This window comes from Thunnus maccoyii, chromosome 4, assembly GCF_910596095.1.
Source record: "Thunnus maccoyii chromosome 4, fThuMac1.1, whole genome shotgun sequence".
NCBI classification, from domain to species: domain Eukaryota; kingdom Metazoa; phylum Chordata; class Actinopteri; order Scombriformes; family Scombridae; genus Thunnus; species Thunnus maccoyii.
This window is the reverse complement of record NC_056536.1, coordinates 20,989,950-21,004,503: the sequence shown is the minus strand read 5'-3', so window position 1 is coordinate 21,004,503 and position 14,554 is coordinate 20,989,950. Positions and strand designations below refer to the sequence as shown.

At 40.7% G+C, this 14,554-nt stretch overlaps 1 protein-coding gene across 2 annotated transcripts in view; it reads right to left on the bottom strand.

The window, feature by feature from the left end:
* The window catches only part of LOC121896492 (metabotropic glutamate receptor 7-like), a 36,553-nt gene extending 22,667 nt beyond the window's left edge, over positions 1-13,886 (bottom strand). For both annotated transcript variants that reach the window (XM_042410422.1, XM_042410423.1), the window contains exons 1-5: positions 13,446-13,886; positions 7,667-7,802; positions 6,868-7,022; positions 4,326-4,463; positions 2,242-2,442 (exon numbers count right to left, since the gene is read on the bottom strand). In XM_042410422.1, the coding sequence (XP_042266356.1) occupies positions 2,242-2,442; positions 4,326-4,463; positions 6,868-7,022; positions 7,667-7,802; positions 13,446-13,557 (742 nt within the window). In that variant the 5' untranslated portion in view covers positions 13,558-13,886. The remainder of the gene's footprint in view (positions 1-2,241; positions 2,443-4,325; positions 4,464-6,867; positions 7,023-7,666; positions 7,803-13,445) is intronic.
* Positions 13,887-14,554: the final 668 nt, after the last annotated feature.

Below are 14,554 nucleotides of genomic sequence, written 5' to 3'. Positions count from 1 at the left end.
AGGTCATGAAAAACAGCAAGATAAAAAATTTCCCCAAAAATGGCAACAAGCATGAATGACATCAACACACCTGGGTCGACTTACAGAAATAACTCTTAAATTTGCATATTTCTTCAATCGCTGGGAAAAACTTTGAGGTAAATTCTTCTGGAAAGCTACTGCAGCAGCTTCTGTTTGACTGAAAATGATCTCAACAGGACGGATGTGTCGCTCGTTACTGATTTTTTCAGGGGGAGTTTTTCTGAATCAAGGGACTGAGGATAGAGGGTGTCATATGCTATACAGATTGTAAAGCCCCTTGATGCAAATTTGTGATTTGTGATATTGGGCTATATAAATAAAATTCACTTGACTTGACTACTGATTGGTTACAGCAAAACAAAACAAAACCACTCCACCTCCCAAACAGAAACAGGCAAACATAAACAACATGGTCTCAGACGAGTAATGTACAAAATCTCTCTCACTTTACTAGCCCGGCTAACCAGTGTTCAAATCCCCAAATTCCCAGTGAATAAGTGGGATTTGATAAGAAAGAGACAAGATTTGACTGAAGTGATCTACCTGCAGTTTTTGAGTACTGAATTAATCTAATAACAGAAATGCTTTAATAAAAGTTGTCATATTTTGTGGCATAAGATTGTTGGAAGTGTTGGCAGACCATTTATGTCTATGTCACTTTTTCATTTATTCATTTAACCAGGCAGGGAAGTGTGATTTTAGTATACATTTAGTCACATATGACACATCACAGTGGAGTATTATTTTAGTACTAGAAACACAATGAGCTGGGTCTACCTCTAAAAGTAGGCCAGTTTTGTGTTGAGATTACACTGATTTCTTATTTTAAGCTGCTGAGTCTGATCTAGAACATTCTGTGAAGACACAATGTACTTCAGATGAGCCCCTAATGATCACAGACTGACATACATGCCAGCACATTTGTAATGACAAAGGTTTCTCTTGTGTTAAACCCATCTCCCATTCAGCTCACTTCTCCCACTCCCCCTTGCATTTCAGAGCAGTTGTCATTAATAGCTATTTGCCATTAATTGTTAAGTATCTTCCACATCACTTTCTGCACAGGACTGAATAATGTAGAGGTTCAAGAACTGGCAGGCCCATAATATATCTAATAGGATGAAAATATTACAAACATCCAGGAAATGTTGTGGTGCTTTGAACTATGAATCAAATTAAATGTAAATTTAGACTGTAGCAAGCCCACAAGCAACTATATGACGCATAAAACAGAGAGCGTGGTGTGCATTTATTGCCTATTTGCCTCATTTTTATAGTCTGAAACTGAGATCACTCTGGCTGTTATGTCCATAATTTTATTTTGTGCTAAATTATATATCATTTTGACACCGCTGATTGGTGTAGACACACAGCGGCTTGCTATAAAATACTTCAGGACAAAGTAACAGTTAAATAAATGTAGTTGGCCAGCAGGGAACAACTCAAATTATTGTGAGTGAAATCCTGTCATCAGTCTCCGAGACAAAAATGGTTTTACCTCACTTGTGCGGCTCACGGGTGGCTCATCCATAAGTATCAGTGAACGTTTATCACAAAGGTTGTATATCTACATAACACAAATGTAAGCTACATCCATGCCCATTGTAACAAGAATACAGCTGCAGTTACGGTGAATAGACATAATCCAGTTTTAATTTTCTAATACAGTCAGTATGTTTACACATTACATAACATTGTGTGTAGTTACTAGGAAACAAGTGAAGGACAAGTGAGGAATCATAAACGGCTTGATAATTAACAAATCACTAATAAGTGGCCACTGATGTTTAAGTAATTAATGAGTTGTTACTAGTTTTTTTTTTACTCTCAGCATCTGGTTCAGAGTTAATCAGGAACAACTCATGAAGAAAGTGAACAGAAACTCAATTCACAGATATTTATGAACTTATCATTAAATAAAGATCCATTATTATAGTATTTTCAAGTCTCTTCTCAGTAATTCATTATATTCTGCTATAAAGTCCTTGATTCAGAGTTATTGACTGCTTATTAACAATTTATCAATTATCACCTTGTTTCATTCGCCCCTTATTAACTACTCACAATGTTATCTATCAAGTTGTTGCGTGTTACTGTCAGTATAAGGTGTGAAATGTCCTCCAAAGCTCTGTGGAAAGTAATAACACAACCAATCTAGTTTTTCTTATCTGCACGTTGTGTAAATATCTGACGTGTAGACTTTTACAACGTGTCCCTCACCGTTGAAGCTGGTGTTGCGTATGTACTTCAGCAGAGTCTTTCCCTCTGCAGACTCCATCTGTGGACACACGCCAGGATGTTCAGGACATAAGTCCCTCTGCATGTTGTGGAGAGCGTGGGCCATGGCGTACACCGCGTCAATCACAAACTGCACCTTCCCTTCCTGCTCGTACTTGGAGTCAATCCCGATGCGCTCCTGGCCTAAAGCGAGAAAAGGAAGAGGACTCAACAGATAAAATACACCACGAGCCATTAGACATCACATTCTCTCAGCGCTCGCTATCATCTCCGGCTTCATTTTTATTCCTCCATTTACCATTTGGCTGCCAGTTAGTTCAGTTTTCATATTGCAGGAATTACACCTAGAGGGACAATGTGGCATAGGAAATAAGAGGACACATTTAATTCCCAAGTGCAAAAAGAGGAAAATATCAAGCTGAGCTGTGAGACAAAGTGTTTGTGACAAATACAGCATATTAAATTACTGTGGTACACTACAAAGTAATACGCGGCTAAGAATATGCGTCATTTGTCCCATGTGCAAGGTGATGAAGATCACTATGAACTTTAGGAACATACTCTTCCACAGTGGCTTCATGCTCTTTTATATCCTCCTCCCAGTGCACTGCCCTTTCACTGTAGGCTGCTGTAAAGGTTTTGCCTCATGCTGCTGATACACTGCTTGAATACGTAATGTACAACCTCTGTTGGATTTGTGTTGTTGTTACATACTGAATTTACCATCTTATACTCCTGGTAGATGAGGGCTGCAATTTCAAACAGTGAATATAAATTATAATAACAAAAATACCACTATTACTTCTAATCATCATCATCATGATCATCATAATTATAATATTCAAGTGGCCATTTAACAAAAATGTGTCATCAAGAAAATGCTAGAAGACAATTTCCTTCGCAGTGATAGCTGTTCATAGTTCACATGCAGAACTCAGCTGAGAAGTAGGAGATGTTAACAGGACACATATAAGATTGTGGGAGACTTGCATAAACTGAGGGAGGTCAACAGCAATCTGAGCTGACATTTCATCCCATTTCTCAGAGCTTAACATACATTTCAGCCCACACATAACCTTTTTGCTTCTGTGAGCTCTGCATAGGGTGTTCAATGGACAGGCTTTAAATGCAAACGCCTCCTGTTAGTATGTAGCATTCATAAATATTAGCTTGGAGTGAGGTATAAAAAAAAAATAAAATAGAATATCAAGACAGTTGTACGGGCTTTGCAGCAATATAAAAGCCATTTTCAGCGGAACTGAAGAAAAGATAAGAGACTTTTACAATCATTTTACAGAGGCTTTGCGGGGCTCACTAAAGTGGACGAGCATCTTTTGTCTTTGACGCATGATGAAAGACGCCAAACAGGAGATTATAAAGGAAACAAAATCCTTTAGCAAACAGTAATTTGTGTCACACTGCCATCACCGTCATCACATATGCAAGCAAGATTAATACAGCATCCCACATCACAAGCATCATCCATGAAGATAATAAATGCAGTGCAATGCCTGTCACACTGTTGGCAGGCTGAGTTTAAGTAAAGGCAACAACACTATCATTAATGCTACCACAAATATGGTAATAAACCAGAATGAGCGCATGAGCAGTATTTTCTTTCTGTTTTTTCCCTGTAATTTTCCAACCTTAATAAAGTGCACTCTCGGCTCGGTGCAGTTAGTACACACACCATGACTGTGCTGAGCTGTCAAGGTGACTGGGTTAAGGGGGAATAGAGGGAAAATGGGATATAAGACTTACAGGACATTAGCCACAGGAGCAGACGGTCTGTAACTGTAGTATGACTATGACACGTGGTGCATTATTATTCTAATAATAAACTATGCCTGTCCTGCACCCGCTGGGTAGAAACACCTGGTGTTAGACTTTCTGGCCGCACCACAGACAAGAGGGGTTGAATGAAACCTCAACGGTCTATCTGCAGCTTCTAATATGGACAAAAGGTCAAGTTCAAATCAAGCTGACATAGGAGGGTGAAAATATGCATAATCTATTAGTGTAATACAGAAATGTTCTTAATTTGTTCATGTCAAAACCCTGTGTACCTGTGCATTTACGGCTGGTATCCTCTCTCTTGGAGGCACTGAGAAGCCTGCAGTCAAAGTTTTCCTCCCAAAACTCAGCAAACCACACGTTCCTGCGGTTGTTCTCAAGGGTGAGTGCAGTAAAGTATTCATCAAACCCTGGGAATAGAGGAAAGAAGAGAATAGCTCAGTTCCGGACCAATTATCAACCACTTCAAACCTGGAGGAAATGAAACGAAACTTGTGCAGCAGTGTTGCTGCGGCGGCAGTGGTGTTGTGCTGGCCGCTAGGTGCTGGAAGCGAGCAAGGCACCACTTCATCAAAATTTGACCATGGTGGTTCCTCTTCCTCTCAAGCCCCATGGAATTTTAATCACTTCTTTCATCTTGGAAATTACATTAATTAAAAAACAGGATGCATAATAAATAACACAGGGATTGTAAGTGGTGACACAGCCACATTGCCTCAGGCCTTAAGGTCCTGTAGGTTCTGAGCAGGTTGCCTTCACTTCATAAAATCCAACAGGGACAGATTGCAGGGACGATGTATTAGTTTAACGCTCATTTCAACATACAGGTTTAGGTGCCTGTATGAAGCATTAGCTTGAGGAGAGATAACTTGCTGCAACAAAGGAAAAAGAAAGCCTGTGTGCTGAATAATGCTTTCATGTTTGTGCAACTTTGCCACCCAAAATGGGTCAAGAAACTGAGGTGGGACAATCCAAAAGTAAGACTCCGCTGTGAGATTCATGGTGCAGGAATCTTTTTTTACCTTCTGTGTCAGAAACATAGTTTTCTGTCTGGAGAATTATCAGAATTTCGCATTTTAAAGTCTCTCTGTCTGTGTCTCCGCTCTCTGTTATCCAGTCATATCAGCTGAGTCGTGGGAAGAGGTGATAATGGCTAATCAGAGCTGAAATGACTCAGCTGATTTTGTTTTCAAAAGACCATCAATGATGCATGCTAGATTACAGTAATAATATTCTTGCTGCCCCCAGAGTGTACATCTGTCCTGGTTAGACCTCCCCTAATTAAGGAAAGCTTCACAAAAACTAAGACTTTCCTCAATTGTAATGAGTGGTTATTAGGATGACATTGAACAGAACATAAAATAGATGGTACATGCTGATAATATTCTATTTCTGTGGTAAATTTGTACATGTCCTGGCAAATGCAGCAGTATAATTTTCTCCTTTGCTTCCTTTTTGTTGCTGGTAGACTTATTTGAGCTGCAGCTTTAAAGAGAAACTCCCCACTTAGCACAAAACAATAGGAAATTACATTTCTTTTGGGGTTTTATGGACACAAAGACTAAATTCAAGCTTTTTGTCAGACGCATCATTTTGTGTCCCTTTGAATAATGCAGACCCAAATGATACCACTTTCTCCATGGACAGCTGTCTGAAAGCAGATAAATACTAAAACCGCACTAATGAATATTTCTGACACGACTGCAAGAGGTGACACAGTTTGCATTCATTGGTTTCAGTATCTCATAAAAATCCACAAAGCAGCGAGTTTGTTCAGACTGACCTTAGTCTGGTCATGTTCAACTCACAGCCAAATGCAACAACAAGGTCATACTTGTTCTCTGAGGATTGTCGAAAGTCGTTCAGAGAAATGTAGGAAATTGCAAAGATAGATAGATGAGGCAGGGGGGAATGACTGCACCAAAAGGGTAAATGAAAGTACAGTGTGTCATCATAAAATATCTCCTAAAATGCATCGAACATCACAGATCTAGTAGTATGTAATTGTATGCGCTTGTTTGAGTGAGTCAGCATGGAAATGCTGAGAAGTTTTGAATGTGATGTTCTGTTTTTAAAGCTGTGCTAATCAATATTTTTTACATTAATTATGGATAAAATGACTATGTTTAATGTAAAATGGATTGCTCATAGTGATGAACCTGCAGTGAATCATCACCTAAATCTGCAGGTTTCCCCAGCTCTGCAGAGCTTTACAGTGTCTTTCAGCGTCTTTTGTCTTTCATTGTTTTGGTTTTACAGCCTGAAACTTTACTGTTTTGGGTCACTCATGTTGCTCTCATAGCATTGTTTTCAGCTGCACCAGGCAGCTGTTTTTAGCAAAAGCTCAAAAAACCCACTGTACACTGTCCACCGCCAAACAGTACGCAAAGATAGCTACTAGCTGGTATTAGTATAGAGTATTAGAGTATTTAGCTGATAAAGAGCAGACATTTCCCTCAGGATTTAATGGAGACCAAAAACAGAGTTAAACTCAGAGTGAATACTGAACTTAACTTCTTTGAAATAACTGATAATGTTACACAAACTCACCATTTCAGCTTTGTAAAATGTTTTTGTTTACAGCATGTTTCCTTGTCTCCAAGTGGCCAAAAAGACAATTATTGTAGATAGACTATGAAAAGTTTTTTCATAGAAAATCTGAATTTCTTTCTTGTTTTTTGCATTTATTTTGGTCTGTAAGTAATTACACAGACAACTGGGCGAAAAACAGTAAAAGGCAACTTAGTCCCACAATAAAACATCATGTGGTGAAGCATGTAGTATGATGCTCTGTGTGGACCGGTGTGTGCATACCTTTAATGGAGGAGCGTTTGGGCAGTATAGTGACTGCTCCCACTGCTACGTCCTCGAGCTGGTGGATCGGACTGCTCTTGGCCCCCCAGCTGTCAGATCCAATCCACAGGAAATGGCCTACCTGATTGGCCCTCTTGGTGGCATTGAGAACTCCGCTGCAAGGGCATTCGTGTTAGAATTAGGAGAGAGCACAAAAGGTCTGCAATCTAATATCTATTACACAACAGCACAGCTAGCTTTATGGAGTTGCTTGGACATTACAGTGCTTTCATGTATAGTTTTTAAGTTTGTCTCAGTAATCCTGAGAAGGAAAAGAAGGTTATTATTCTGTGTTAGCTGCTACAATATGTATTATGTGTTGTGTTGAGCCAAGATGTTATTTTCATCCGTCACTTTAAGATAACAGTGTGAGTTACAGTCATTAACCTCGTCTCTCACTCATCTTCTCTTTTCTTTTACATTTCACGAGTACATCCGTTCCTAGATTCCTCAATCTGAATTTACAGGTACTAAATGTTTGATTCTGTTTTTCTTTACATAAACATTTCCTGTGGGGCATTGTAAATGAAACAATATCTCTTTTGCTTTGTTGTGATCTGTATTCCCACTCCTCCGAGGAATGCTTGTGTTTGTGTTGTTGGAGGCATGTTTGTGTAGCAGACATCCTGTACGCATAGCAAATCTGTGCCTCTAGCCCCGTCTTCAGGAGCTGCTACTCAAAGATTAAAGACCCCAACATGGCATGTCATCAACGTGCCTGAGCGACACGGAAGAAGCCAGAATGTGGTGCGCTGCTCACCGTATGTCTTCTTCACTGGCAAAGATGATGACTGCCCGCGAGTGCTGTGTTTCCAGCAGTTGTTGGATGGCTTTGTCATAATCCTCCAGCTTGGGGTTGTGGGGAATTTTCAAAGACTGGGCGACGCAGATTCCACCTTTTTAATGGGAAGGGAATAAAAATGATAAGGCCTCTGGGATGATCTCACCCATTCACTCACTCTCACACACAGATGTGCGCACACACACACACACAAAGCCTGGGGTCACAGTAGAAACAGCTTTGTTCCTACATGGAAATCACACCCATGTGAAAATGGAAAACATCTGAACACAATAGGGTGATTTCAATGATGTTGTCATGCTTGCTATAGGGTCTAAATGATAGTATTACAGTGTATACATTTACATTTTGGCAATGATCTGCACAGCAGCATGCAATATAACACTCAAACTGCACCTTCCGACTAAGCACCAGAATCGTTTCACAGAGTGAGAGAGTTATAAACATACAGTATCTGCCATAACAAATCCAATAATCCTCACCAACAGGGACATAAAGCTACAGATTCCATATTATGGATTTGAGAAAATCCAACAGCCTGCCATTGACTTTTCATTTAAAGTCATTATCAAACATCTCTTGTTGGACCCTGAACCAATCAGATAGCACAATCGGCAATAACAAACAAAGAGGATATTAATACTGACAATAAATCATTCTCAGACAGGTCACCACTAATGACTTTGTACAGGATGAAGGGTACTGATTGCTTCCGTACGGTGCTAAATAGCTAGATATTTGGCACTGCATATTATCCCAATTGGCTTTTAGCAGTTCACTAGATATTGTTGTCTCCAGGTTATATTCCACAGCTCATTATCGGGTAGAGGAGCAAAATTACATCTTTCATTAAAAAAAAAAAAAGATAAATAAATAAAAAAGAGTTTTGCTCCCCTCTAGTGTGGTAATTATAGGCGCGGAGGACAGGCTAACCTTTGAAGCACTTTGGATAAACAGATGATATGATCACCTGTGTGAGAGTACATCCCAACTATAGGCCGAGACTAAGGCAGCAGCTTGTGTCCTGAGTCAACAGCAAAGCTCTACCCAAACCAATTAAAATTTCTCCCACTCAAGCATTTTAATAGTCTACCCAGTAACCTTTCAGTTTGAGTTTCCCTGAATAGACGGAGAAATGGAGAGAATCTCCTAATTGCCAGTCTCCTCAGGCTCGTTACTTTGATATAAACAGCTTTTAGTTAGCAGATCACACATCTCCAGTCATGGTTTACTGTGGCATTTCTAAAGCCAGAAGATAGCAAAATGACTGAAGTGCTGAATCTCCTCTTAACTACCCATTTTTCTAGTTGGAGCAGGCAGAATTAGGGATATTTCTTAGAGACAACATTCAGTATGCGCCAAAAGACCTCTGGGATAGCTGCTGTTATCCTCCCTAAGTGGACTACACATAAAAATGGAGATCCCGCCAATGGCCTAGCTGTTGGTATCCTGTTAAAGTGAAACGTGCTTGGTGTCATTTCTGCAGAGAAGCTAGCATTGTGGGTCTCTGAGGGACGACACTAAAGCTCCATTTCAGCACAGAGATTTCTGTTGATTTCAGGCAGAAAGCTTTCAGTATGACACTATGCTTCCACGTTTCTGTTTTAGGAAACTTTAGCACTGTGTAATATCTGATTCTGGCGTATTAGCAGCACCTTTCATTTCCAGAGGCCAGTGTGTCTGCAGGTAGTTATCACACGCATTAATTCCAGAGAGGAGAAAAAACCCTCATAATATGCTGAGAACTTAAGTCTCATGAAAATGCATTAACTCCATTATGACAAGAACCCTGCGGGCATGTGTGAAGAGTTAGAACGGTATAACAGTCTTGAACAGAGATTTATTGTAGGTCACAATAGTCAATAATTCAGACAGAGACCACAGGAGCCACTGATGAAGATAAGAAGCATTTGGAGCAGATCTCATCTTCAGAGAGAGACAGAGAGAGAGAGATAGAGAGAGAGAGAGAGAGAGAGCACCAGAGCTGAATGCGCTGTGGGCTCAAGACTACCCTAAAGGCTGTGAACTGGTGGCTAAATTATTGAATGGCTGCAGAATACCTCATCTGTCAGTCAGTCAGATGGTCAGTCAGTCAGTTAGTCAGGGAGGCAGTCATGGTGAAAATGCAAGTGCTGTATCTGTGCTTCCAGAGTTCTGCGCTGTGGGTCGAGCCGACTTCACCTGTCACTGCGAGGAGTTCTGTGGACTTGAAAGACTCCTCGGCTCAAACAGTGGGTTTAAAGAAGAGCTGTCTCTCTTGGTTGGAGATATGTGATGTGAGACAGATAAATGTCAGGCTCTGGGAGAAGGATATGTTTTACTCCAACTTGTTGAAGTCTTATCCAAGAACTAGGGTTGTATAGTGATAGTGTTCCTTCTGGCTGCTGCTTGCAGTCAGTGAGGAGAAATATATGTTTGTCTAAAATCTATGTAAGCACTCAAAATGTCACATTTCTACGTACAAAAGAGGTGAGGTGTGCTGCAGTAGTTTGTGACATTGAAATTTTTACCTGTGATCCTACAAAGTAATATCAACACTATATGCATTATGACGCCCTACCCTCTGCTCCACATTTGATTAATACATCAAAGACAGCTTAATGATCATGATGGCTAAATTCATCAGGCTCTTGGAAGTTCTCCGCTTATCTGCTTGAGTGCCATAGGTCATGCACTGCATTAACTGCTTCAATTATTCATTCTCAATGCCCTCGGTTCTGAAAATGCACTCCAGGGCGAGGAATACAGCTTCGCCATTTTGCGTAGTGAAATACAAATCCCTTTAAATTAGAGGCTCTTGATGGATTCGACCTCCCGCTTGCCTACTCAACACCCTCCAAACCCAAACCTCTGGGGGATCCGTAATGCCGCAATTATATTTATCACCTTGACAGTCAAACGGCAGGCCTGCTCCCTACAGTTTCCCCCCGCCTGAACATGTGGGAGCACATCAAAATGAGCTGACATGCAGCTGACATTCATATTCTACATCTGTGTGCCCTTCAATATCCTACGTGCCTTTCCCCTGCCGGTTTGGGACTTGACATTGCCGAGGGGGGTCATGCAGAAGTATTGTGGTCTATTTTACAGTGTTTTCAGATGCCCCAGTCCCCTCCTACCGCTAAATATTACTGCTATACCTTTGCAGACTCCCCCCCACTCAGAGCTCAGACTAGATCTAAGAATGCATCGTGTTGGCAACTTGCTGCAATCAATTCCACAGTGATACGTTGTGGGAGGTTTTCCTCAAATGCAAGTCTTTTTATCAAATGGGAAAACTGAACTCCATCACTCTGGCCTGAATCCAGACAGACACAGAAAAATACAAACAAGATTAATCTCTGCCAGCTTCTCCTGAAGCCAGGATGAAGGTGCACAATGGAACAGTGCCTCAACCCGAGGAGAGAAAGTAGAGCAGGAAAAAACAGAAGGAATAGAAAAAACAGAAGAGATCAATACAGGCTGACCATCACTCCAGTCTCAGCTTGAGGTAATGGGCAGCCATATTGCATTAGTCCACTAGATGGTTCTCCTTGAAGTGGTGAAGCGAGAATCCTGCTAATGCATCTGACATTTCACTGCAACCAAACAGGGCAGACACAGAAGCCATCTCAAGGATGCTGCAACAACATCTACCCAACAGTGTTGTTGCTCTACAGTTTAGCATTTTATTAAAAACAGTGTGTGTGTGTTTAATACATTAACTCGCACCAGATTTTCTTGGCAAATGTTCATGTTCACTAAGATGTTTACTTCTTATTCAATTCAGTCGTTTCCAATGAGCTGTGTTGCAGAACCGGTGCCTTTGAATGAATCCTGTGAATGTACAGCTATGCTATTACATAATTAATGTGTTTATTAAAGATAAGATGCTGTGGGTACTGGAAGCCTTTCTTTAGAGCAAATAATTCCCATTTGTATATGAATACAAAATATTGCAAAATGACTGCAGCTCAGTGGCAAAAGGATGAGTCAACAACAACAATGGCTTATAATTCCCTACTCCTTTTGTAGCTGTTCAGGAGTCATAATAATATCAGTGTGTTTACTGCTCTTTACAGGGGAAAAAAAACATCAGTGGAAAGTATATCTGAGAAGACAAGCTGGAAGAAACTGTTTATCAGGATACAAGATGAATTGAACCTTCCAAAGTAAGCCTTAAATCAGAACTTTTCCTTCTATCTTCCTACACCGGCTACTCTCTCTCTGTCTGTCGATGCAAATTACGTAGCCACAAACAGCTTCTTAAAGTTTTAATGAGTGATCACACTGGACATGAATGTACACAGATAAAATATTCATGCATGCTGGACTTCTGATCAGTGCCTGTGGGATATCATTAGCTTTCCTCATCTTAGAGGTTTCCGCACATTAGTCTACTAGGGGAGACAGAGATTTACAAGAAATGGATTGGGATCCATAGAGGTCGAGGTGAGAAGCAGTAAAATACTTGGTCCTGTTGCTGTGCCTTTATTGCAGTAGAATCTCATGGATGTGCTATCATGGATAATGGAGGGTATTTTCTTTTCACAATTTTTGCACAAAGATGGAAAAGAAATTGAAGCTGTGAAAATACAGCCATTGTCAACCTTTGTGCATTGAAAGCCTTCTTGCAATCATCCAACATGTTTGTTCAAACACAAAATGTATTGCAGAAATGTATCCCTGTCCCCATCTTGCAGAAATAATGCAGCAGCAACCGTGGAAAATCTCTACAGAGTTTCTAAACCACAGCACAGTAAACCACAGGATTTGACAACGACTGACGAACCATTGTACTGTTTTAGGGCAACCGAGTGTCTCCCAGCAGTGACTGCTGATTTACATGTGCAACTACATGCCAACAACAGCATCTATGTGGAAAAAGCAGGTGAGTCAAGCGTGTGCACAATTTTCCTCCCAGTTACAGGCAAAACTCCACCACCCTGTCTGAATGCAAATGTTGTTAAGTGCTCTTCCAGGTCCTTATTCTAACCTCTTCAAACCCATATATAACCATAAGAACTTAACAGTTTAGCCTGAAAAAGGATCATTGCCACTTAACAATAACCATTAATGTTATTTTACAAGACTCAATAAACAAGACTGATCCTAATAGCTTGCTTTCTAGACCATTCAGTGGCTCGGCTCTCTCTGTTAAATCATGTTTTCTTGGAGACATTCCCCAAAGATTAAATATCTAAAAGCTTGCTGCTTCATACATGCAACCAGACTAGAGTGGTTTGAACTGACTGACCACTGAGCTGACTGACCACCATTAACATCGTCAGAGCCCTGCACTCTCACTAGCGGGGATGAAAAAATGAGGCAGAGTGAAACAGAAAAGGCACAGTGTATAACAAAACTCTCCCAAAAGACCAGTTGCCAGACAATTCTCTCTCCTCTTTGTTGGCCAGAGAGAACACATTAGACATTTTCAAACAATTCCTCTCGTAAGTTTGCACTCAGCGGGAAAGCTGAAATGGCTCCATTTAAAAAAACACTGGATACGGGTCATGCTCATTATTGTGACGTGGCATCTTCTCTACAAGCTTTTTCTCAGTCTACATTTCCAGTAACACTCTACAACTCACTGGGGAGCTCGAGTTTCCAAGCAGATCAATAATTCATCCATCCAAAACAACAGATTTGATGATGAATTGGAAATGCAAAACTGATCTTCCTCTGGGTGAAAAATACAAAATCCTCCATAAAATAAAAAAAAATATAAATTCTTTTTAGTGATCACTTTTCTTACCTGCTTCTTTGGAGAGTTGTGTGAAGGCCTCCACTCCCTTCTCTCCATAGCTGCCCTCTGAGGCGATGGTGGAGACGTAACTCCAGCCCAGGGCTTGGATAATGTCCACCATGGCCTGGGCCTGAAATGAGTCTGGGGGAACCACCCGCGAGAAGAAGTCATAGCGCCTGTCGTCACTCAACTCTGGGGCTGTTGACGCATAGCTGATCTGTGGGATCTTGAAGAGGAGAAGTGGGGTTGGGGAAGAGAAAAGGAACGTTTACTCATGTGTTGCTGCTATTCTGGTCCAGCATCAAAGGTGGTTGCTATGGTGACTGACAAATCACATCAGCACCATATTTACTATCTGCCATTTTATCTGAGTGTCCGAATTCTGAGTGTGAAATGTACGCACTACATGCCTCTTCATTCGGTGCCCACAAAAAGGTTCATCATAGTGTGTTCACTACTTTTTGCTGACAGTGTCACATTGTGAAAATGTCAGTCATGCAAACCTTCACCTGTCAGTGATGATTTTCACGAGTGTCCAAATTCTCACTTGTAAGGCTCACTATGTAAACTATTGAGTGTGTAGGGAATAGTGAATGAGTGAACGAGGAAGTGATTTTGGATTTCGGTCTGTATCACTTGTTCCTCTGATGTTTGATGAGCTCTTACCTTAGGACATATTATCAGACTCAGCACGTCAGGGTCAGATATATTTTGTTCTTAAAGGAATAGTTAAACATTTTGGGAAAAGGGAGGTTATGTGTTGAATTATTTCTTGGCTGGGAGCAGTGACTTCCTGGAGTCTCAGTTGGTTGCCTGGCAACTGCTCACAGCCAAGAAATAGTGTTGGGAGGAGATATGCTGGGCACCTCTGGTTCCAGAAGTAAAAGTCCAATTCATTTTCCCATAATGAATCCTGTTACGTGACTGACAGTTCCGCATTTCTATGGCTTGAATGGGCATTTAAACTTTCCTGGTTGAGTCATGAGTACAAAAGATGGACAACTGCAATAGAAAATATTGGGTTTTTTGATGTAAAAAAAGTCCTGTATGCATAAAAACTACAAAGTGCAATTACAGAGCTTAAAATTCTGTTACATGCTCTCAGCTCTCAGCTTCCA